The sequence below is a fragment of the Aotus nancymaae genome, unplaced genomic scaffold (assembly GCF_030222135.1).
Source record: "Aotus nancymaae isolate 86718 unplaced genomic scaffold, 86718_ANA_hifiasm-v0.15.2.pri h1tg000007l, whole genome shotgun sequence".
Taxonomy (NCBI): domain Eukaryota; kingdom Metazoa; phylum Chordata; class Mammalia; order Primates; family Aotidae; genus Aotus; species Aotus nancymaae.
Genome location: NW_026988418.1, coordinates 9,065,047 through 9,088,110, shown reverse-complemented (window position 1 = coordinate 9,088,110; position 23,064 = coordinate 9,065,047). Strand labels below are relative to the sequence as shown.

The window sequence follows — 23,064 nt, the reverse complement described above, 5'->3', positions numbered from 1 at the left end:
TCACGAGGTCAAGAGATCGAGATCATCCTGGTCAACATGGTGAAACCCCGTCTCTACTAAAAATACAAAAAATTAGCTGGGCATGGTGGCGCATGCCTGTAATCCCAGCTACTCAGGTGGCTGAGGCAGGAGAATTGCCTGAACCCAGGAGGCGGAGGTTGCGGTGAGCCGAGATTGCGCCATTGCACTCCAGCCTGGGTAACAAGAGCGAAACTCCGTCTCAAAAAAAAAAAAAAAAAAGGTTTTCTCTGACAGTCCTTGTGGAACAGAGTTCCATCAAAGCCAGTCTAAAAGGCCAATGTAGATGTCGGCTCACTGCAACTTCCATCTCCAGGGTTCAAACAATTCTCCTGCCTCAGTCTCCCAAGTAGCTGGGATTACAAGCATATGCCACCACACCTGGCTAATTTTGTATATTTAGTAGCGACAGGGTTTCTCCATGTTGGTCAGGCTGGTCTCAAACTCCCGACCGCAGGTGATCTGCCCACCTAGGTCTCCTAAAGTGCTGGGATTACAGGCGTGAGCTGGGATTACCCCGCCCAGCCTCCAGCATAGTTTTATGCCATTACCTGTACCGCCAGGTCCCCCTCACTCACTTTTAGTTGCTGTCAATACAAGTCTTCTTTAGGTTTTTCCAGCAGCTTCTTCCAGTTTCAAAACTTTTCCCTAAGGGGTCCAATTTGTATGGAATGCTGTTCTCACTCTTATCTCCTTTAACTAGTTAATCCCTATTCATCTTCAGATCTTAGCTGATTAAATAAGTAGGCTTCTCACCCTACACTTCTTCATAACACTTCTACCAACTGTAATTAAACTAATTATGCAATTAATCTATCTCCTCAAGTAGGCTGTAGGGACTTGTATGTCTTGGTTATAGCTACATCCCTGGGGCCTAGCATCATGCCTAACCCATAAGTACCCAATAAATACTTCTTGAATGAGGAGCAATGGTTTGGGAAAGTAAACTGAGCTTTGTGTGACTGGAGTTTAGAGAGATTTGCCAAAAATCTTCCTACGACCTGTTTATCAGTGGCCTCTGGTGGCCACTAATAAAAAGTGCTTAAGACAGGCCTTAAGGGCTGAGTGACAAGGTCTGGGCTGGACTCTGCCTCCTGCAGGTCACTTATGCACATCGACTACAGTGTTTGACGGAAAAAGCCCATCCCCACCTTTTGTGATTTTGCAAGCTGGGATCCCCTAACTTCTGAATATAAGTTGTTTGGACTCTTCGTATTCCTAATCCTAGGCACTGATCAGGACAGGGGGATGGGAACTCAAGGCCCAGGTCCAGCACTGCCTTGAAACCAAAGGACAATCATTGCCATGATAGCTCATTCCTGACGTAACCAATTAGAGGCATTCTTGGTAAGACTCCCCGAAAGCATGCAATACTTACGATTTGCCACTAGATGGTGCTACTTCCCAATGTGCCTAATGCAAGGATACAGAATTAGCCACCTCACAGGTTCCCCCAGAACCTGTGACATGTATGTTTGGGCTTCAAGGGCAGGTCACATCCAGCAGCCCTAGGTCTGTCATCCCTGGGGGAAACAGCCTCCATCCCAGGCCTGACCAGGCAAATAAGACAAGCAAGCAATGTGGATGTTCTCATGGCTTTATTAACTCTCTCTTTCCGTTGTGGCAGGACCTCATTAGCTGGAGAGCTGGAAGGAAGGCCAAGAAGCTGTGGTCTCAGTATGGGTCATTAAAGGGGTACAGAGGATGCCCTGCATCCCTTGGGACTCTTTTCCCATCCACCTGGAAAGAGAGACAGATAGATTACTCCATCAGCAGGAGCTACCATTCCAAAGACTCCAGGCATCTTCCCCAAATCTTCCTAAACAAACTCGTCTGTGTACAGCACTGTGTCAGATGGCAGTGGCCGGGATCCCCATCTCAGAGAACACCACAGTGTCAACAGCATTCCAGCGCCAAACCTATAGCCTGACATGTAGCTGCCCCTGCTCCTAAGAGTTTGCAGTCTCAACTGAGATCAAGAGGCCAGGAACCATTTATTTCCCTAAGTACAGCAGACTTTCCTCCCAACTCAACCCCTTGACTGAGGTCAACAATGCCTTCTGGGCTCTCCTCATATCATTTACTGAGAATCTACTATATGTCAGGAATCGGGCTCATATTACATATGGGAAGCTGAGGCTTGGAGAAGTTTAGTAACTTGCTCTGGGTTACAAGATATCAAGAAGCAGGACTGGGACTCACAGGTTATATGCCTTATCCCTGAGCCATACTACTTCCCTGAGCTCAATGAAGAGAAATGAGTGCACTACGTCCAGCATAGCAATCCCACCCACAACATTGTGTCCCTTTCACAACCAGCAAGTCTGAAGTCACACTTGGGCCAGAATCCCACCCCAAATTTCCCGTGCCACAAGTCTAGCGGGCTGATACATCCTCACCGTAAGCATAGGCACAATATATCGCCAATTTTTGTTCAGGGCATTTAGCTGCTTCATCTCTTCCGGGCTAAAGGTGAAGTCAAACACCTGAGGAGGAGAGCGGGGTTCAGGAAAGCCAGTCTTGTGAGCAGAAGCTGGGGTTCCACAACACTGCCTTTTTAGCCAGGCAGAGTCAGGGCCAAGAAAATGTCCCAAAGAGCTGAAGAAGATAGAACCATTCCAAGTACCTTGATGTTCTGAAGGATTCGAGAAGGAGTGATACTTTTGGGGATGCAGATCACTTTCCGCTGGACCTGCCACCTAAGTTGGGAGATTAGGTAGATGAGGAAAAGGGATCATTATTCATAAACATCATTTTGTTCTCCATCCTGCCTTCCCTAAGCTCCTGGAGCACCCGAGCCCCATCAAAATGGGGAATATGCCTAGAGTGGCCTCCCTCCTCACCCAGACACTGAAATAAGAAATCCCTTAACCCTTACCTCCCAACCCAGGACACTTTCCCTAAGACTGCCCCATACCTGAGCAAGATCTGAGCTGGAGATCGGCCATACTTTTCAGCCAATGCCAGGACTACCGGTTCCTCCAGCAGGACAGGTTCATTAGGATCACGCCATGCACGATCAGAGGAGCCCAAAGGGCTATAAGCAGTTACCTCCAGGCCACGTGCTTGGCAGTGGGCAATTAGCTCATTCTGAGCCAAGTATGGGTGGCATTCCACCTGAGCCAAGGAATAACCCATCACCATGAAGCGGTCACACCCAGTTTGCCTGTTCCATCCCAGACATGCATGTCTGGACCAACCCCCTATTGCTGACCCCCATGCCCCCACTTCCCCTCAGCCTGCTTTTCTCACTGTTTCCCATCAGCAATTTCATTTTCTCCCAGTGCTTCAATGTCCACCTTTATGCAGAGGACTTCTGCACCAACACTCTGACAACTTGCTAGCCATCTCCATTAAGCAGATCCATCATTTGCTCACTCATGCTCTTGAGCACACAACCCTTAACCACTCATCTGCTTGCTGTCCTTACCTGCAAGACAGCTGGACGCACGGAAGCCACACTGAGTATGTCATCAATCTGCCGACTGTTGAAGTTGGATAGGCCCAGCGCTCGCACCAGCCCCTTAGCTACCAGTGCCTCCAGAGCCTTCCAAGTCTCCTTGTAGTGGGTGGAGTCATAGCGTATAGTTCCATCAGCATTCTTGGGAAAGGGATTGTCTCCCCGCCTGAGTGAGAGACAGCCCCACTAAATGTGGACACAAATGCCAGGTTTCTGCCCTGACTTCCCATCCAGCCACTCTATGTCCCAAACTCCAATCCCAGAGAGGACAAAGGGCCAAGAATTTTTAAAGCCATGCTTTTTCATCCTTCCAGATTATAACCCAAGTGTTAAGTCTACATGGAATGCCTATGCCCCCTTCTCTTCCTAGACCCAGATATCTCCTCTGCTCTGGGAGGTCTTCCTTAACTCGTTGTCAGGGAGTTATCCGCCCTTCTGCCCTTTTTCCAGCACAGGGCACAGCACTAATGGTGGGCTCTTCTCACATCCTCTGCTGAGACTTACTTATTACTGTAACTCCAGGTGCTCAACAGAAAGGTCAGCACCTTTCCTGAATGAATAAATGGAGCAGGAGGGTTACAGGCATACGCCCTAGGGTACATGCCATGTGAGGCTCTCTTCCTTTTTCTAGAGTCAAACTCTTGTAGTTCCACTAAGCTGCTGTAGCAGAAGAGGCTAAGATCCCATGTCAAGCTCCTCAGCTTGCCACGCAGATGAGTGTTCCTATCCTGCTTTGCTGCTGTGACTTACAGTAAGTTACTAACACCATCCTGCTCCACCCCGATTCCCCAGATGAGGCTCTGGCAAGTCTCACTCGAAGGCATAAGGCCAGTGCATCAGGTACAGGTCCAGATATTCCAGCTGAAGGTCAGCCAGAGTCTTCCGGAGGGCAGGCTCCACATCCTTGGGGTGGTGTTTGGTGTTCCACAGCTTGGATGTCACAAACAGCTCCTCCCGAGGCACTGCCTAGTGCAGGGGGCAGGGCCCCCAGTGAGGAGAGCCACGAGCACCTGGTCTTACCCACCCTCAGCTCTCAGAGAGGAACTGGAAGGAAGCTGATGCCAGATTCCCTCCAGCTGGGCCCCAGCCCCAGCTTCAGCTTCTGAGCTCTTTTATTCCACCTCTCTTGACAACCCCAGTCCTTACCTTGCCTGGTCCCACGTCCTCCTTCAGGGCCTCCCCAATCTCAGGCTCATTGCCATAGATAGCAGCACAGTCAATGTGGCGGTAGCCTACACTAAGGGCATACTTAACAGCTGCTTTTACCTGCCAGGTGAGAGAAGCAGAGGTTTCAGCTTTGTTGGTTTCAGCATTCTAATGTCGCCACCCCAAGGTCAGTGCTGGAGGAGGTGGGTCAGAAATACAGGGTCCTCCATGCAGTGGAGGTGAAAGATGAAAGATGGGTTGGACACAGTGGTTCATGCCTGTAATCCCAGCACTTTGGGAGGCTGAGGCAGGCAGATCACCTGAGGTCAGGAGTTTGAAACCAGCCTGGCCAACTGGAAGTCAGCCTGACCAACATGGTGAAACCCTGTCTCTACTAAAAATACAAAATTAGCTGGGCATGGTGGCATGTGCCTGTAATCCCAGCTACTCGGGAGGCTGAGGCAAGAGAATTGCTTGAACCCAAGAGGTGGAAGTGGTAGTAAGCTGAGATTGTACCATTGCACTCCAGCCTGGGCAATGAGAGTGAAATTCCATCTTAAAAAAAAAGAAAAAAAAAAAGGAAGATGGTTTCAGTCTAAGGGACCAGAAGCCTATTCAGAGGCCCCAAACCCTTTGCACTGTCCCTACCCCAACCAGTCTCTAAGACGCCTTCCTACCCAAGCCATCTCGGCAATGTCTAGTAAAAACTAACAATATTTTTCCACCATCTACCATAAACAGAACTTTAGTAAATATTTTTTTCAGGCTGGGCACAGTGGCTCACACCTGTAATTCTAGCACTTTGGGAGGCCGACATGGGAAAATTGCTTGAGGCCAAGAGTTCAAGACCAGCCTGGTCAACATAGCAAGACTCCACCTCTTTTTTTTAAAAAAAAATTAAGGCCAGGCATGGTGACTCACACCTATAATCCCAGCACTTTGGGAGGCAGAGGCAGGTGGATCTCCTGAGGTCAGAAGTTCAAGACCAGCCTGGCCAACATGGTGAAACCCTGTCTCTATTAAAAATGCAAAAATTAGGCAGGCATGGTGGCAGGCACCTATAATCCCAGCTACTCGGGAGGCTGAGGCAGGAGAATCACTTGAACCCGGGAGGTGGAGGTTACAGTGAGCCGAGATCATGCCATTGCACTCCAGCCGGGGAACAAGAGTGAGACTTTGTCTCAAACAAACAAAAAACAAAAATTAAAAAAAAAAAATTAAAAAAAATTTCAATCAGAAGACAGATGGATAAATAGACAGAAAAAAAGAAGTATAGGCCAGGCGCTGTGGCTCACACTTGTAATCCCAGCACTTTGGGAGGCTCAGGCAGGTGGATCACAAGGTCAGGAGTTCAAGACCAGCCTGACCAATATGGTGAAACCCCGCCTCAACTAAAAATACAAAAATTAGCTGAGCATGGTGGCGCACGCCTATAATGCCAGCTACTCACTCAGGAGGCTGAGGCAGGAGAATTGCTTGAACCTAGGAGACTGAGGTTGCAGTGAGCTGAGATCACGCTACTGCACTCCAGCCTGGGCAACAGAGCGAGACTCTGTCTCAAAAAAAAAAAAAAGAAAAAAAAGAAGTATAGAACATGGAAATGAGTTCCAAGTTCTAAGGAGCTGGTTAGAGAAACTTAAGAAAAAAATTCCTAGGCCAAGGCCATACAGGGAAAGACCCTCAGGGAGTCATGTAGACAGACTCTGGGAGTTCTGGGAGCTCAGGCCAGCAAGGGGGTGAGAAGGGGGAAAAGATTAAGGAAGGCAGATAAGTGGGCTGGAAGCTGGACCCAGAACCCCCTAATGAGAGAGAAGAAAACAGGCATCAGGTAGAACGATAGGTCAGTTAATTTTGCTAAAATCCAGACTGGAAACATGGCATCAGCCGCAAAACTAAAGCACCCAAAGCTCTTGTTGTGGGTACCTGGCATAGCATTCAAGATCCCCACCTGGGTGCAGATGTACTTCCCTTAACATCTGACCCCTGCTGTTCCATGCCCCACCTTGGCCCTGGCTCTGGCTCCCACCCCTGCCTTGACCTAGCTCCTAGACTTATCCCAGGCTGTGTCAAGTGCCTGCCTGAAGCACAGGGACCCTGACTCCAGGCTCTTAGGCAGCTATAGGAAAGAAAGCAAAAGGGAAAAAAGGCACATGTCATCCAAGCACACCACAAATACCAGTCTAAATCCCAGATAGAAGAATATGTTCTCTGCTGGGGCTTCTCTCAAACTTAATCCCCAAACTTCTCTTCACTCTGACTCAAGATTTCCAAGGAAGAAGGAAAAAGCCCTGGGGAAATGCCCCATTCCAGGCAGGAGCCATATCTCATAGCTACATCCATGCTAAGAAAGCAGGTCTACAACAGGATGTGGTGGCTCACGCCTGTAATCTGAGCACTTTGAGAGACCAAGGCGGACAGATCACAAGGTCAGGAGATCAAGACCTTCCTGGCTAACATGGTGAAACTCCGTCTCTAATAAAAATACAAAAAATTAGCCAGGTGTGGTGGCACGCGCTTGTAATCCCAGCTACTAGGGAGGCTGAGGCAGGAGAATCGCTTGAACCTGGGAGGCAAAGGTTGTAGTGAGCCAAGATCACACAACTGCACTCCAGCCTGGGCTACAGAGTGAGACTCCATCTCAAAAAAGAATAAAGAAAGAAAGAAGAACGCAGGGCTACAATCCCAGGCTCCCTTCAGCTAAAAAGGTCTACACCAGGAGTCAATTATCAACTTTTTTTTTAACAGCCCTTGAGTTAAGAACTACATTTATATTTTTAAGTGGTTACTTATTAAAAGGTTATTTGAGTATATAATCACCTCCATCTGTAATTTGTCTAATAGAATCAAAAGTATTAACCATCTTGTTTTTTAACTTTTTTTACTTTTTTTTTTTTTATATGGAGTCTCACTCTGTTGCCCAGGCTGGAGTACAGTGGAACGATCTCAGCTCACTGCAACCTCTGCCTCCTAGGCTCAAGCAATTCTCCTGCCTCAGCCTCCCGAGTAGCTGGGATTACAGGCACCTGCCACCACACCTGGCTAATTTTTGTATTTTTATTAAAAACAGGGTTTCAACATGTTGGCCATGCTGATCTCAAACTCCTGACCTCAGGTGATCCACCCACCTTGGCTTCCCAAAGTGCTGAGACTACAGGCGTGAACCACTGTGCCCAGACCACTTTTTTTTTTTAAGATGGTCTCGCTCTGTTGCCAAGGCTAGAGTACAGTGGCATGATCATAGGTCACTGCAGCCTTGACTTCCCAGGCTTAAGCAATCCTCCTACCTCAGGCCTCTCAAGTAGTTGGAACCACAGGCATGTTCTCATTGTTTAAAATTTTTTAAAGACAGGGTCTCAATATGTTGCCCAGTCTGATCTCAAATTCCTGAGCTCAAGCCATCTTCCTGCCTCAGCCTCCCAAAGTGCTGGGATTACAGGCATCAGCCACCACACTCGACCCCATTTTGTTCTTTAAAAAAAAGTTAGTGGCCAGGGGAGGTGGCTCACCCCTGTAATCCCACCACTTTGGGAGGCCAAAGCAGATAGATCACCTGAGGTCAAGAGTTCGAGACTAGCCTTGTCAACATGGTGAAACCCTGTCTCTACTAAAAATACAAAAATTAGCCAGGCGTGGTGGCTCATGCCTGTAGTCCCAGCTACTTGGGACACTGAGGCACAAGATCACTTGAACCCAGGAGGCGGAGGTTGCAGTGAGCAGAGATCACACCACTGCACTCCAGCCTGGGCAACAGAGTGAGACTCAGTCTCAAAAAAAAAAGTTTGCTGGCTGGGCGCAGTGGCTCACACCTGTAATCCCAGCACTCTGGGAGGCTGAAGCAGGTGAATCACTAGGTCAGGAGTTCGAGACCAGCCTGGCCAATATGGCGAAACTCTGACTCTACTAAAAATACAAAAAATAGCCAGGCATAGTGGCGCATGCCTGTAGTTCCAGCACTTGGGAGGCTGAGGCAGAAGAATCGCTTGAACCCAGGAGGCGGACGTTGCACTGAGCCAAGATCATGCCACTGTACTCCAGCCTGGGCCACAGAGTGAGACTCTGTCTCAAAAAAAAAAAAAAAGTTTGCTGGGCCTGTGTATTAGTGGATGCCCGTTGCCCAAGCTACTCAGGAGGCCAAGGTGGGAGGATCACTTGAGTCCAGGAGGTCAAGGCTGCCACGAGCCAAGATTATGCCACTGAACTCCAGCCTGGGCGACAGAGCGAGACCCTGTCTCAAGAAGAAAAAAAAAAAGCTTGCTGACCTTTGGTTTGTACAATTCACCTAGTTCTTCTTCAAACCTTAACATCTGCTTTGTGCCTAATTCTGAACTAAGCAGTACGGAAAGGCCCAGCCCTCAAAGAGCCCAGTGTGGGAGAGGAGACATGATCACAGCACAGGGTGATAACTGCCATATTAGGGGTCATAGCACAGGAATGGTCACAGAGGAGCCCCATGTCTGCCACAGCACTCAGTGCAGATCCAGTTAGAGAAAGATGTCATTCCGACGGCCCTGGCCCTGCTGGGCCCCTCAGCCCACTCTGAGTCAGCTGGAGAAGTCCAGAGTGAATAACTGTACTCTTCTCTTATCTCTTCCCATTGCTCTCCAGGCTCATCCCTACTGGAAGGGCAGTACGGGGCTGGAGCTGCTAGAAAAATGCAGGCAGAGGCTCCACAAGTTTTTCTTTTCTTCTCCCATCCCTCACCTGACCAGGCTCACTCTTCCAGGTACCCAGACCAATCAGGGGCATCTTCTGCCCAGTGTGCAGGAGAACACAGGAAACCGCCATTGCCCTCTGAAACACAGATGGAAAGAGAATGGTGTAGGGGTTAGTGCTGTTGTTCAGGTCTCAGGTATCCACTCTCAAGAATACTGCAAAGCACCCAGGTACAGTGGCTCACACCTGAAATCCCAGCACTTTGGGAGGCTGAGGCAGGCAGATCACCTGAGGTCAAGAGTTCAAGACCAGCCGGGTGCGGTGGTTCACACCTGTAATCCTAGCACTTTGGGAGGCCGAGGCGGGTGGATCACAAGGTCAAGAGATCGAGACCATCCTGGTCAACATGGTGAAACCCCGTCTCTACCAAAAATACAAAAAATTAGCTGGGCATGGTGGCACGTGCCTGTAATCCCAGCTACTCAGGAGGCTGAGGCAGGAGAATTGCCTGAACCTAGGAGGCGGAGGTTGCGGTGAGCCGAGATCTCGCCATTGCACTCCAGCCTGGGTAACAAGAGCGAAACTCCATCTCAAAAAAAAAAAAAAAAAGAGTACAAGACCAGCTGGGCCAACATGGTGAAACCCCATCTCTACTAAAAATATAAAAATTAGCTGGGCATGGTGGCACGCACCTGTAGTCCAAGCTACTGAGGAGGCTGAAGCACAAGAATCGCTTGAACCAGGGAGGCAGAGGTTGCAGTGAGCCAAGATCACGTCACTGCACTCCAGCCTGGGCAACAGAGTAAGACTCTGTCTCAAAAAGAATACTGCAAAGCATGGGCCAGAAAGGGGTGGGGAAGAGGGGACAGATGTGGAGGACAAACACGTGGTTATATATGTGCCTGTGAGCAAAGGCAGTAGAGACAGGGTGCCCAAAACCAACCATGGCCAGTAACTCCTGGACGAACACTAACCAGACCACCAGCCTGGCTGCCCTTCTTTGTGCCAGGCTAAAGATTTCTGTTAAAGACCTGTACTATCAGGGCGGGCGTGGTGGCTCATGCCTGTAATCCCAGCACCTGGGAAGCCGAGGCGGGCAGTTCACCTGAGGTCAGGAGTTTGAGACCAGCCTGACCAACAGGGAGAAACCCCATCTCTACTAAAAAAATACAAAATTGGCTGGGCGCGGTGGCTCACGCCTGTAATCCCAGCACTTTGGGAGGCCGAGGCGAGTGGATCACAAGGTCAAGAGATCGAGACCATCCTGGCCAACATGGTGAAACCCCGTCTCTACTAAAAATACAAAAAATTAGCTGGGCACGGTGGTGCATGCCTGTAATCCCAGCTACTCAGGAGGCTGAGGCAGGAGAATTGCCTGAACCCGGGAGGCGGAGGTTGCGGTGAGCCGAGATCGCGCCATTGCACTCCAGCCTGGATAATAAGAGTGAAACTCTATCTCAAAAAAAAAAAAAAAAAAAAAATTACAAAATTGGACGGGTGTGGTGGTGCATGCCTGTAATCCCAGCTATTCGGGAGGCTGAGGCAGGAGAATAGCTTGAACCCAGGAGGGGGAGGTTGTAGTGAGCCAAGATCGCACTCCAGCTTGGGCAACAAGAGTGAGACTCTGTCTCAAAAAAAAAAAAAAAAAAAAAAAAAAAACTTCATTATCTAAAAACAAAAGCAGAGTGGCCACACCAGAGTACCCAGTCTTGACTTAATAAGGTCTCAAGCCAGTGTAAGACAGGCAAAGACCATTATGAGAGAAAGTGAGACCAGGTAACTGAATAGGCCCAGGAAGGGGCCACTTCTCTGAGAATGAAATGAATGTTCCCAGGAGGTTGTCAGAACTACAGAGATTCTCTAAGTACCTCTCACAGAGGTCTGATCAGCCATGCTGATAGGTCTGAGTGGGCTCCTACAAGGAAAGTATATCTTTTTCTGTTTTAGAATCAGGGTCTTTTTCTGTCTCCTAGGTTGGAGTAGAGTGGTGTGATCATGGCTCATAGCAGCCTTGAACTCCTAAACTCAAGTGATATTCCTGCCTCAGCCTACCAGGTAGCTTGGACTATATGCCTATGCCACCAAAACTGGATTTTTTTTTTTTTTGAGATGGAGTCTCACTCTGTTGCCCAGGCTGGAGTGTGTAGTGTCACGATCTCGGCTCACTGCAAGCTCCACCTCCCTGATTCTAGCAATTCTCCTTCCTCAGCCTCCCCAGTAGCTGGGACTACAGGTGCATGCCTCTACACCCAGCTAATTTTTCTATTTTAGTACAGATAGGGTTTCACCATGTTGTCCAGGCTGGTCTTGAACTCCTGAACTCAGGCAATCCACCTGCCTCAGCCTCCCAAAGTGCTAGGATTACAGGTGTGAGCCCCTGAGCCCGGCCAATTGAATGTTTTAAATTTTTTTTTTTTTTTTTTTTGAGACAGAGTTTCACTCTTGCTACCCAGCCTGGAGTGCAATGGCACGATCTCAGCTCACCGCAACCTCCGCCTCCTGGGTTCAGTCAATTTTCCTGCCTCAGCCTCTTGAGTAGCTGGGATTACAGGCACGCGCCACCATGCCCGGCTAATTTTTTGTATATTTAGTAGAGACGGGGTTTCACCATGTTGACCAGGATGGTCTCGATCTCTTGACCTCGTGATCCACCCGCCTTGGCCTCCTCCCAAAATCCTGGGATTACAGGCGCAAGCCACCGCACCCGGCTAAAATTTTTTTAGAGATGCAGTATGGCTAGGTTGCCCAGGCTAGTCTTGAACTTCTGGCCTTAAGCTATCCATGCACTTCAGCACCCTGAGTCTCTCAGATTACAGGTATGAGCCACCACGTCCAGATCTTTAATATTTTAGATGAGAAAATAGACTCAAAGAAGTGAAGTTAGGCCGGGTGCAGTGGCAAACGCCTGTAATACCAGCACGTAGGGAGGTCGAGGCAGATAGATCACTTGAGGTTAGGAGTTTGAGACCAGCCTGGCCAACATGGTGAAACTCTGTTTCTACCAAAAAATACAAAAATTAACTGGGTATAGTGGTGTGTGCCTATAGTCCCAGCTATTCTGGAGGCTGAGGTGGGAGAATTGTTTGAACATGGGAGGCGGAGGTTGCAGTGAGCCAAGATTGTGCCACTGTACTCCAGCCTGGGTGTCAGAGTGATACTCCATCTCAAAAAAAAAAAGTGAAACTGAAGTTATTTGCTCCAAATCTACAGCTAAGAAGTGGCAAAACCAAGGATCTAAGGAGGAGCTAACGGAGAAAAGGCAAATAAACACAAACCTATAAAAAGATATGCACTATGCCTCACAAAGAAACATGTATGATGTGCTACAGAAAAGGGCAAGGACAAAGAAATATTGACATTGGCTTTTAAGAATTCCCAACAGTCAAGAAGAAGTCTTTCCAGGAAGGAGAAACTATACACATGACTTCAGTATAGCAGAAAAATAATAAATTAGATACAAGTAAATTTCCAACCAAACAAAGCAGGCAACTACAGCCTCCCCCTCTGGAAAGTTATGAAAATAAGAAGTCTCCAAATGGCCCCAAAATGCTCATTTAGTCAGTAAATTGAATGTTCCAATTTTGTGCTAAACCCAAGAGACAAACATATTTAAATAGGGTCCCTGCCTTCTTTCAGTTTATGGTCTTGTAACGGGAACAGATGATATTAGTACATTGTGATTAAGAGATTTGATCAAATTCTGCACAAGAACTGCACAAGGATGGCAAGAAAAGAGTAACATTGCTAGGATGGCTTCTTGGAGGCCATTTCTTCCTGAGTCAAGTCCTAAAGAATAAATGAGGCCGGGTGCAGTGGCTCACGCCTGTAATCCCAACACTTTGGGAGGCCGAGGCGGGTGGATCACGAGGTCAAGAGATCGAGACCATCCTGGTCAACATGGTGAAACCCCGTCTCTACTAAAAACACAAAAAATTAGCTGGGCATGGTGGCGCATGCCTGTAATCCCAGCTACTCAGGAGGCTGAGGCAGGAGAACTGCCTGAACCCAGGAGGCAGAGGTTGCGGTGAGCCAAGATCGCACCATTGCACTCCAGCCTGGGTAACAAGAGCAAAACTCCATCTCAAAAAAAAAAAAAAGAATAAATGAACAGGAGTTATCCAAGTAAAAGAGAAAGGAGAGAAAATGTTCACACCAACAGCTGATAATATAGATACAACATTTTCCCTTGAATATCATGAATTCATGATATTCAAGCACCATGAATATCATTCTTGGGATTGATTTAATTGCCAATAATATCTTTATAAATATAATCTTAGTTTCTAGGTTCTAAAAGGATATAGGATAGAGCAAGTAATAAGACAAGTTGTGGCCGGGTGCGGTGGCTCATGCCTGTAATCCCAGCACTCTGGGAGGCCGAGGCAGGCGGATCAAGAAGTCAGGAGTTTGAGACCAGCCTGACTAAGATGGTAAAACCCCATCTCTAATAAAAACACAAAAATTAGTCGGGTGCATGGTGGCACATGCCTGTAGTCCCAGCTACTCGGGAGGCTGAGGCAGGAGAACTGCTAGAACCTGGGAGGCAGAGGTTGCAGTGAGCCAAGATTGCATCACTGCACTCCAGTTTGGGTAAAAGAGCAAGACTCCGTCTCAAAAAAAAAAAAAAAAAAAATCAGCCAGTTGTGTGGTGATGCTCATCTGTAATCCCAGCTGCTACTCAGGAGCCTGAGGCCAGAGAATCGCCCAAACCCAGGAGGCGGAGGCTGCAGTGAGCTGAGATCGTGCCACTGCACTCCAGTCTGGGCGACAGAGCAAGACCCTCTCAAAGAAGACAAGTTAAATCTGGACACAGTGGCTCACGTCTGTAATCCCAGCACTGTGGGAGGCTGAGGTGGGTGGATTACTTGAGGTCAGGAGTTTGAGACCAGTCTAGCCAACATAGTGAAACCCCATCTCTACTAAAAATACCAAAATTAGCCAGGCGTGGTGGTGCATGCCTGTAATCCCAGCTACTTGGGAGGCTGAGGCAGGAGAATTGCTTGAACCCAGAAGGCAGAGGTTGCAGTGAGCTGAGATCACACCACTGTGCTACAGCCTGGGCTACAGAGTGAGACTCCATCTCAAAAAAAAGAAAAAGAAAGAAAGAAAGAAAAAAAAAAAAGCCAAGTTGTGAGTAAAGCCAATACACCAACTGTCTTTCCTAATACTTCTGACCCAGGAATTTTTTTTTTTTTTGAGATGTTGTTAGGCTATTGTTGCCCAGGCTGGAGTGCAGTGGCAGGATCTCAGCTCACCACAACCTCCGCCTCCTGGGTTTAAGTGATTCTCCTGCCTCAGCCTCCCAAGTAGCTGGGATTACAGGCATGTGCTACCACACCAGGCTAATTTTGTATTTTTAGTAGAGACGAGGTTTCTCCATGTTGGTCAGGCTGGGCTCAAACTCTCGACCTCAGGTGATCTGCCTGCCTCCACCTCCCAAAGTGCTGGGATTATAGGCATGAGCCACTGCACCCAGCCAAGAATTTCATAGTCTAGTATAACTTCGTTGGAAACCACTCTTTTCTGCTAAAACAAAATCAAAACGGTTCAATCTGAGCGTCTCTTTATAATCAAACTTCTCAGGGACACAAATTTCTTTTCTTTTCTTTTATTTTCTTTTTTTAGAGACAGGGTTTCTCCATGTTGGCCAGGCTAGTCTCGAACTCCTGACCTCAGGTGATCCACCCACCTCGGCCTCCCAAAGTGCTGGGATTACAGGCATGAGCCACTGCGCCCGGTCAGGGACACAAATTTCTAAGGAATCAAGCAAGCAAGTCTGGAGTTGACAAGAGGAACCTGGTGGCCTGCTGCCACCAGGGTCTAAGGCCGGTTTCCTGGGCTTAATGCCCAGTGACCTGTTGGCCTCTCGCAGATTACCCAGCATACATGAGAAGGCTCTGAAATTACACCTGGGGTGGGAGCTTGAACAACACCCTGGCTGAAGGGGAAAAGGAAGAAGAAACCTGAATCTTGCTTCTCCCTTTCTTTTGCTGGTGAAACTGAACACCAAAAGGGATGAGGCTTGGGGCTCAGGGGTGAAAGAGGTAGGAGGAGATCTGCAAAGAACAAGAGCTCCCTAAGAATGAAGGTGCCACACAGATGTTTTTCTCTAGGACAGAAAGTCATCCTCAGCCAGCTCTTGACTTCCTCATCTTCTGCTTGATACAACTGCTTTCCAGACTAGCCATGCATTAACAGATTCCAGACTCTGAGCTTGTCATGAACTGCCTACCTGGACCTCTGGCAGCATTCAGAAACTCTCATGTTATCTTTTTTTTTTGAGATGGAGTTTTGCTTGTCGCTCAGGCTGGAGTGCAATGGTGTGATCTTGGCTCACTGTAACCTCCCACTCCCGGGTTCAAGCGATTCTCCTGCCTCAGCCTCCCAAGTAGCTGGGATTGCAGGTGCATGCCACCACAACCAGCTAATTTTTGTGGTTTTATTATTATTTTTTTTGAGACAGAGTCTCGCTCTGTCACCAGGCTGGAGTGCAGTGGCATGATCTCAGCTCACCGCAATCTCCCACTCCGAGGTACAGGCGATTTGTGTCTTCAGTTATCACCTTAAGCCTTAATTCTTCGCACCCCAGTTCTGTATATTCAATGACCTCTGGACCTCTCCTCTAGTATGTTCCATAGGCACCTGAGATTCACCATGTCCAACACTGTACTCATCAAATCCTGTAGTAGAGTGCAGAGGAAACAGTTAAGGCTGTTTGATGCTTAGTTCTGATATTTCAAGAGATACTATATCTAAAGCACCTTGCACAAGGCCTAACCCATGCTCTTCTTTCTGTATATTCATCCCATGCTCTTCTTTTTTTTTTTTTTTTTTTTTTTTTTTTGAGACGGAGTCTCGCTCTTGTTACCCAGGCTGGAGTGCAATGGCGCGATCTCGGCTCACCGCAACCTCCGCCTCCTGGGTTCAGGCAATTCTCCTGCCTCAGCCTCCTGAGTAGCTGGGATTACAGGCACGCGCCACCATGCCCAGCTAATTTTTTTGTATTAATAGAGACGGGGTTTCACAATGTTGACCGGGATGGTCTCGATCTCTCGACCTCGTGATCCACCCACCTTGGCCTCCCAAAGTGCTGGGATTACAGGCTTGAGCCACCGCGCCCGGCCCATCCCATGCTCTTCTTTCTGTATACTCATCCCTTGGTATCCACAGGAGATTGGTTTCAGGACCCCTTTGGATATCAAGATCCTGGGATGCTCCAGTCCCTTACATAAAAATAGGATAGTATTTGCATATAACCCAAGTACATGTTTCTGTATATTTTAAATCATCTCTAGAATACTTATAATTCCTAATACAGTATAAATGCTAAATGCTAGGTAAATACGTGTTATACTGTTATTTTTTTTTTTGAGACAGAGTTTTGCTCCTGTTGCCCAGGTTGGAGTGCAATGGCATGATCTCGGCTCACAGCAACCTCTAGTTCCCAGTTGAAGTGATTCTCCTGCCTCAGCCTCCCATGTAGCTGGGATTACAGGCGTGTGCCACCACGTCCGGCTAATTTTGTATTTTTAGTAGAGATGGGGTTTCTCCATGTTGGTCAGTCTGGTCTCGAACTCCCGACCTCAGGTGATCTGCCTGCCTTGGCCTCCCAAAGTGCTGGAATTATAGGCGTGAGCCACTAGGCCCAGCATATACTGTATTTTTTTTTAGACTCACTCTGTCACTAGGCTGGAGTGCAGTGGCACCATCTTGGCTCACTGCAACCTTCGACTCCCTAGTTCAAGCGATTCTCCTGCCTCAGCCTCCCAAGTAGCTGGGATTACAGGTACACACTACCATGTCCAGCTAATTTTTATAGTTTTAGTAAAGATGGGGTTTCACCATGTTGGCCAGTATGGTCTTGATCTCTTGACCTTGTCATCCACCCGCATCAGCCTCCCAAAGTGCTGGGATTACAGGTGTGAGCCACTGCACCCAGCCTTTTTTTTTTTGAGACAGAGTCTTGCTGTTGCCCAGACTAGAGTGCAGAGGCATGATCTCAGCTCACTGCAACCTCTGCCTCCTGGGTTCAAGTGATTCTCCTGCCTCAGACTCCTGAGTACCTGGAATTACAGGTGTGTGCCACCACACCCAGCTGCTTTTTGTATTTTTAGTAGAGACAGGGTTTTGCCATGTTGGCCAGGTTAGTCTGGAACTCCTGACCTCAGGTGATCTGCCTGCCTCCGCCTCCCAAAGTGCTAGGATTACAGGCATGACCCACTGTGCCCAGCTGACCATTACTGTTTACTTAAACCACAGATATTGGCTTCCAATGTGTTCCCTCTTCCCACAGTCCATCACCAGATCCAACCATGTGATTCCCAGTCTCAAACCCTTCTAGGAGTTCTCCCCTATATTCAGGATAAAGTCCAGGCTCCTCAAAACCTGGGTCCCAGGCTGGGCGCGGTGGCTCACGCCTGTAATCCCAGCACTTCGGGGAGGTCGAGGTGGGTGGATCACGAGGTCAAGAGATCGAGACCATCCTGGTCAACATGGTGAAACCCCGTCTCTACTAAAAATACAAAAAATTAGCTGGGCATGGTGGTGCGTGCCTGTAATCCCAGCTACTCAGGAGGCTGAGGCAGGAGAATTGCCTGAACCCAGGAGGCGGAGGTTGCGGTGAGCCGAGATCGCGCCATTGCACTCCAGCCTGGGTAACAAGAGCAAAACTCCATCTCAAAAAAAAAACAAACAAAAAACCTGGGTCCTATCTTCCTCATTTCACCACCTCCTCATGTCAGACTGTATTCTAGACTGACCACTCAACAGGTTGCACCACTTACCTGACTCTAGGTGTCTGCACACTTTCCTTCCCCAAACCCTACCTTTGCCTGGCTAACTACTGCTCATCCTTGAGCTAGCACTTTACATTTCTGGCTCCTTTCCAGGTGCAGTGGCTTATACATGTAATCTCAGCACCTGGGCAGGCTGAGGCAGGAGGATCACTTGAAACCTGGGCAACAAAGGGAGAAACTGTCTCTACAAAAAAAAAAAAAAAAAAAAAAAATTCTTTGAGTCTGCTTGCTAGGCAGAATTTTTTTTTTTAAAATTTTTAAAAATTAACTGGGCACAGTGGCATGTGCTTCTAGTCCAAAGGGAGGCTGAGGTGGCAAGATTACTTGAACCCAGAAGTTTGAGGCTGCAATGAGCAAGGATTCCACCAGTACACTCCAGCCTGGGCAACAGAGTGAGAAACCCCCATCCATCTCTGAAAAGAAAATAAATAAATAAATGGATGGCTACCTCCCTGTACTGATAGCATGTGCACATCACTGCATTTTTCTGTTTGTATATAAATTTCCCCCACAAACCTGGCTACACCTTGAGGTCTGAGCTGTCATCTGCCTGAATCCCTCACTCCTAGAGTACCTGTCCCATACAAACATACATATATACAATGTACACACACACACACACACACACACACACGCATGGCTAACGGGGGAGAGATCTTGACAGGTGGAGTTTGACCAGCTGGAAGGACATTTGAGGAAGTCGCTGCCTCTGTCACCATCTTCCTTTATTTCTTGGAAAACCTGGAAATAATCCTCTTGGAGAATATAAAAGCAGTTTACTATATTCGGCAAAAAATCCCAGTGGACCAGGTAGAATCATACTGAGATTGCTCCTTTATTACATATAAGGAAACAGACCTTGGAAAAGTAACAGACCTGCAGCCCTGAGTATGAACGATCTGAAGGGGAAGAGTTAATTAACAGTAGCCTCATTCAGTGAAGGTTCAGATCTGTGTCTCACTTTAACAGAGTTCTGGGGCAACAGAATAACATGTCGGAGTTTCCCAGACCCAAGGCAATTTTATCTTCACTACTCGCTACTTCCCGAGGAGCATCCCTGCACCTGCATAAGAAAGCCCGAGCGTCTGGAAAAAGGACGTAGGTGAGCAAACAAAAAGATGGCAATTAAAACTTACAGATCACCTAGTATGCGCTGTGCGCCTTCAAAGCTTTATCTCAATTCTTGCTACAGCTCTAATGTAGGAACTCATTTTATCGCTGAGGAAACTGAGGTTCAGAGAAACTGATAAGTTAGCCAAGATCATACAGAGAAAAACAGGAGCTCAAATCCGAAACCAACTCTCTTCCCCTCCAGTGCCTTGCGCTCTCCGCTCAACCCCACGGGCTGACATCTCAGTAGTAAAGGATCGAGGCTATCTCCTCCAGGAGAAAGATTGGCCAGCAGCAGGAGAAACTCACCTTGGCACAAGCACAGAGCGTGAACAGGATAGTGTGGCCTGGGCTCAGTTCTACACCCTGCCAGAGAGCCAACAGGCCTCAGCTTAAGTCTGGCGGTGATGAGGCAGCTCCACCCGGAGGGAGGGGCAGGGGGCGGGCATCAAGGATCACGCGCAGGGTGTACCTCCTTCCCCGCCTCCAGAGGAAGGACCTGAAGCGAATGGAAGCCAGAGTAGGGAGGTAGTGCCGTCTTCACCTCTGGATCCTCTAGGTCGAACTGGCCGGAACAGGGTCACTCACTCCGTCGCGTGGGTCTGGAGAACTTCTGAGCGTAATGAGGCAGGGGGCGCCGGCCTCGTGGGCGGTCCAGGGGCGAGGCCAGCCGTGCCTCTTGCTGGCCCACATTGCACCGCGCGCCTGGGCGCAATTGCTGGCGCTTTTCCGGGGGAAGCAGAGTCGCAGGTGCCACGTTGCAGGTTCTGGCGTCCGCCCTCTGGATTCACAATGCCATCCCTGGCTCCATACTCTTCCTAAAGTCATGTTGGCTGGATTCCCAAAGTTCACCTAAGTTGGCCCCGTTACATTTAGTTAAAGCAAACTGAGGCCCAGAGAGCAGCTGTAACACAAAGGTTGGCCAGAACAGAGAAGACGTCGGGTCTACAGATCCAGACGCTGGAAAGTGCCTGGGTCCCCCTTCTATCTGGACCATGGATCTGTGCAGCACGTTATGTGCCAGGCACTGTGCTTAACACTTAATATGATCTTATCGAATCTTCACAATAACCCTGGAAAAGGAATATTATTTTATTCCGTACAAGCCTTTTAAAATCGTAGTATAGCATACATACAGAAAATACAAACTTTTTTTCTATTCTTCATCCAGGAAGAAAGAAAATGTACAAATCTTAAATGTATACAGTTCTATTATTGTTATTTTTTGCAATGTAACTGCCATCCAGATGAAGATATAGATATTACCAGCACGCCATAACCTGTGAGGAAAGTATTCATGATCGGTTTTACAGATTGGACAGTCTCAGCAAGGTTAAAGCTATTTATAATTTTCCTAGAGTCACACAGGTATTAATTAAATGACAGATCTGAGATTTGAAATCGCCTGTGCTGTTTGAATGGAAAGGTCTTGCATTTATGTGTTTTCCTTGGCAGGGATGGGCAAGATGTAGGGTTACCTCAGTTTGGCTCTGCTTTTCCCCGCACCTTTGCTCCCCCAGTGCCACCCTTCCCATTTCCCCACCCCCATTATCATCTCCCCAAAATAAGTGATGTCCTGGTGGACCAAATGTCTAATGTATTACGCCATCCTCATAAAAACACTCAGACTTGGCAGGGCACGGTTGCTCACACCTGTATTCCCAGCACTTTGGGAGGCCGAGGCGAGTGGATCACCTTAGGTCAGGAGTTTGAGACCAGCCTGAACAATATGGAGAAACCCCATCTCTACTAAAAATACAAAATTAGCCAGGCATGGTGATGCATGCCTATAATCCCAGTTACTTGGAAGGCTGAGGCAGGAGAATTGCTTGAACCTGGGAGGCGGAGGTTGCCATGAGCCGAAATTGCACCATTGGATTCCAGCCTAGGCAACAAGCGTGAAACTCTGTCTCAAAAAAAAAAAACACTCAGACTCTGGCTGGTCGTGTTGGCTCAGCCTGTAATCCCAGCACCTTGGGGATCCTAGTCAGGAGGACTGCTTGAGTCCAGGAGTTGTTGTCCAGCCTGGGCAACATAGCAAGATCCTGTCTCTGCCAAAATAAAAAAAAAAAGCAAGCAAGCCATGGTGGTGTGTGCCTATGGTCCCAACTACTCAGGAGGCTGAGGTGGGAGGATCACTTGAGCCTGAGAGTCCCCAGTGAGCTGTCCACAATAGTGCCACTGCACTCCAGCCTGGGTGACAGAATCAGACCTTGTCTCAAGGAAAAAAAAAAAAAGAGAGAAACATTTCAAATTAAAAAAAAAAAGAAAAACATGTATGTATAGGGAAAAAGACTAGATGGAAACATACCAAACTAATTACCACAGTTGCATGTGATTAATGGAAGTGTAGGTTATTTTGCTTTCCCTTCAGTATTTATTTATTTATATATTTTTTTCTTTTTGTTCAGCAACTGCTTCTGCACCCTTCAGTATTTATTAAGTTTTGAAACAGCTAGTATATTGGGTTCTGTTTAGTACCTCTCCAGGTTCACTTGGACTCACCTGCTGTAGGCCTCAGCCACTTACTCAGTGGAGAGCCCCAGTCATCATTGTTGTCCCATCTCCTGATGCAGTAGTCTGTCCCAACCTCACCAAGTGTGTGGACCGGACTTCTGTACTTTCTCTATTGCACCTGCTATAACAGGAGCTGCAGCAACTACGGCACTTGTATCTGACTTAGCCAGTCCCACAAAGAAACTTGCCATTTCTACCACTTCCAGAGTAAGCTTAAGCACTTACTGTGAGAATTGGGATCAGTCTCCCCAGGCTGCCTGGAGGAGCTAGATAACAAAACCTGTAAGTGTCAGGGAGTTAATGTCTCATTGGGTATAAGGAAAGTAGCCAATGAGAAAGATGGAAAGAACCAACAGATAGTTGGCCTTTGTTGTCCCTAAAACATGGTCCCTAGACACCATACATATAGTGGTTTCATATAGCCTCTCAGTTCTATGTAACTGAGTGCTTAACTGTCTTCTTAGGAGGCTATAGCTAGGTCTGTGACACACCACCTGTTATTTTCTTTCCCTTCTTCCCTGGTTCATTTCTGTTTTTCTCTCATTCTTGTTCTGAGATTATACCTCCCATTAAGTCCTTAGCATGTAAGCTTTGCCTTCAGTTCTGGTTTTCTAGGGAAACAAGCTAAAACTATATTGATTTTATAAGAAGTGGAAAGAGAGAGAAGAAAAGAATGATTTAAAATAACCGGGTTAGGGCCAGGCATGGTGTCTCATGCCTGTAATCGCAGCACTTTGGGAGGCTAAGAAGGGTGGCTCACTTGAGGTCAGGAGTTTGAGACCAGCCTGGCCAACATGGTGAAACCCCATATCTACTAAAAACACAAAAATGGCTGGGCACAGTGGCTCATCCCTGTAATCTCAGCACTTTGGGAGGCCGAGGCGGGCAGATCACAAGGTCAAGAGATCAAGACCATCCTGGCCAACATGGTGAAACCCAGTTGCTACTAAAAATACAAAAATTAGCTGGGTGTGGTGGCATGCACCTGTAGTCCCAACTACTCAGAAGGCTGAGGCAAGAGAATCACTTGAACCTGGGAGGCAGAGGTTGCAGTGAGCTGAGATTGCGCCACTGCACTCCAGCCTGGCAACAGAGCGAGACTCTGTCTTAAAAAAAAAAAAATTGCCGGGCATGGTGGCTCAAGCCTGTAATCCCAGCACTTTGGGAGGCCGAGGCGGGTGGATCACGAGGTCAAGAGATCGAGACCATCCTGGTCAACATGGTGAAACCCCGTCTCTACTAAAAACACAAAAAATTAGCTGGGCATGGTGGTGCGTGCCTGTAATCCCAGCTACTCAGGAGGCTGAGGCAGGAGAATTGCCTGAACCCAGGAGGCGGAGGTTGCGGTGAGCCGAGATCGCGCCA

At 48.0% G+C, this 23,064-nt stretch overlaps 1 protein-coding gene across 1 annotated transcript; it reads right to left on the bottom strand.

Moving 5' to 3' along the window:
• Positions 1-1,599: 1,599 nt before the first annotated feature.
• Positions 1,600-19,821, bottom strand: AKR1A1 (aldo-keto reductase family 1 member A1). Its single transcript, XM_012434530.2, has 9 exons — positions 19,492-19,821; positions 9,326-9,415; positions 4,625-4,744; positions 4,293-4,444; positions 3,449-3,644; positions 2,936-3,135; positions 2,645-2,717; positions 2,418-2,504; positions 1,600-1,758 (listed from the first exon to the last, which is right to left on the bottom strand). The coding sequence occupies exons 2-9, from the start codon at positions 9,407-9,409 to the stop codon at positions 1,693-1,695; spliced, it is 978 nt and encodes a 325-aa protein (XP_012289953.1). The 5' UTR covers positions 9,410-9,415; positions 19,492-19,821; the 3' UTR covers positions 1,600-1,692.
• Between the last annotated feature and the right edge of the window lie 3,243 nt (positions 19,822-23,064).

Excerpts from the sequence above, each read along its gene's own strand:
- AKR1A1 (XM_012434530.2), bottom strand. The coding sequence starts at position 9,409 with ATGGCGGTTTCCTGTGTTCTCCTGCACACTGGGCAGAAGATGCCCCTG. Across the intron at positions 4,445-4,624 it reads AGGACGTGGGACCAGGCAAG|GCAGTGCCTCGGGAGGAGCT; the intron begins GTAAGGACTGGG and ends CCCCTGCACTAG. Across the intron at positions 1,759-2,417 it reads ATATTGTGCCTATGCTTACG|GTGGATGGGAAAAGAGTCCC; the intron begins GTGAGGATGTAT and ends CTCTCTTTCCAG.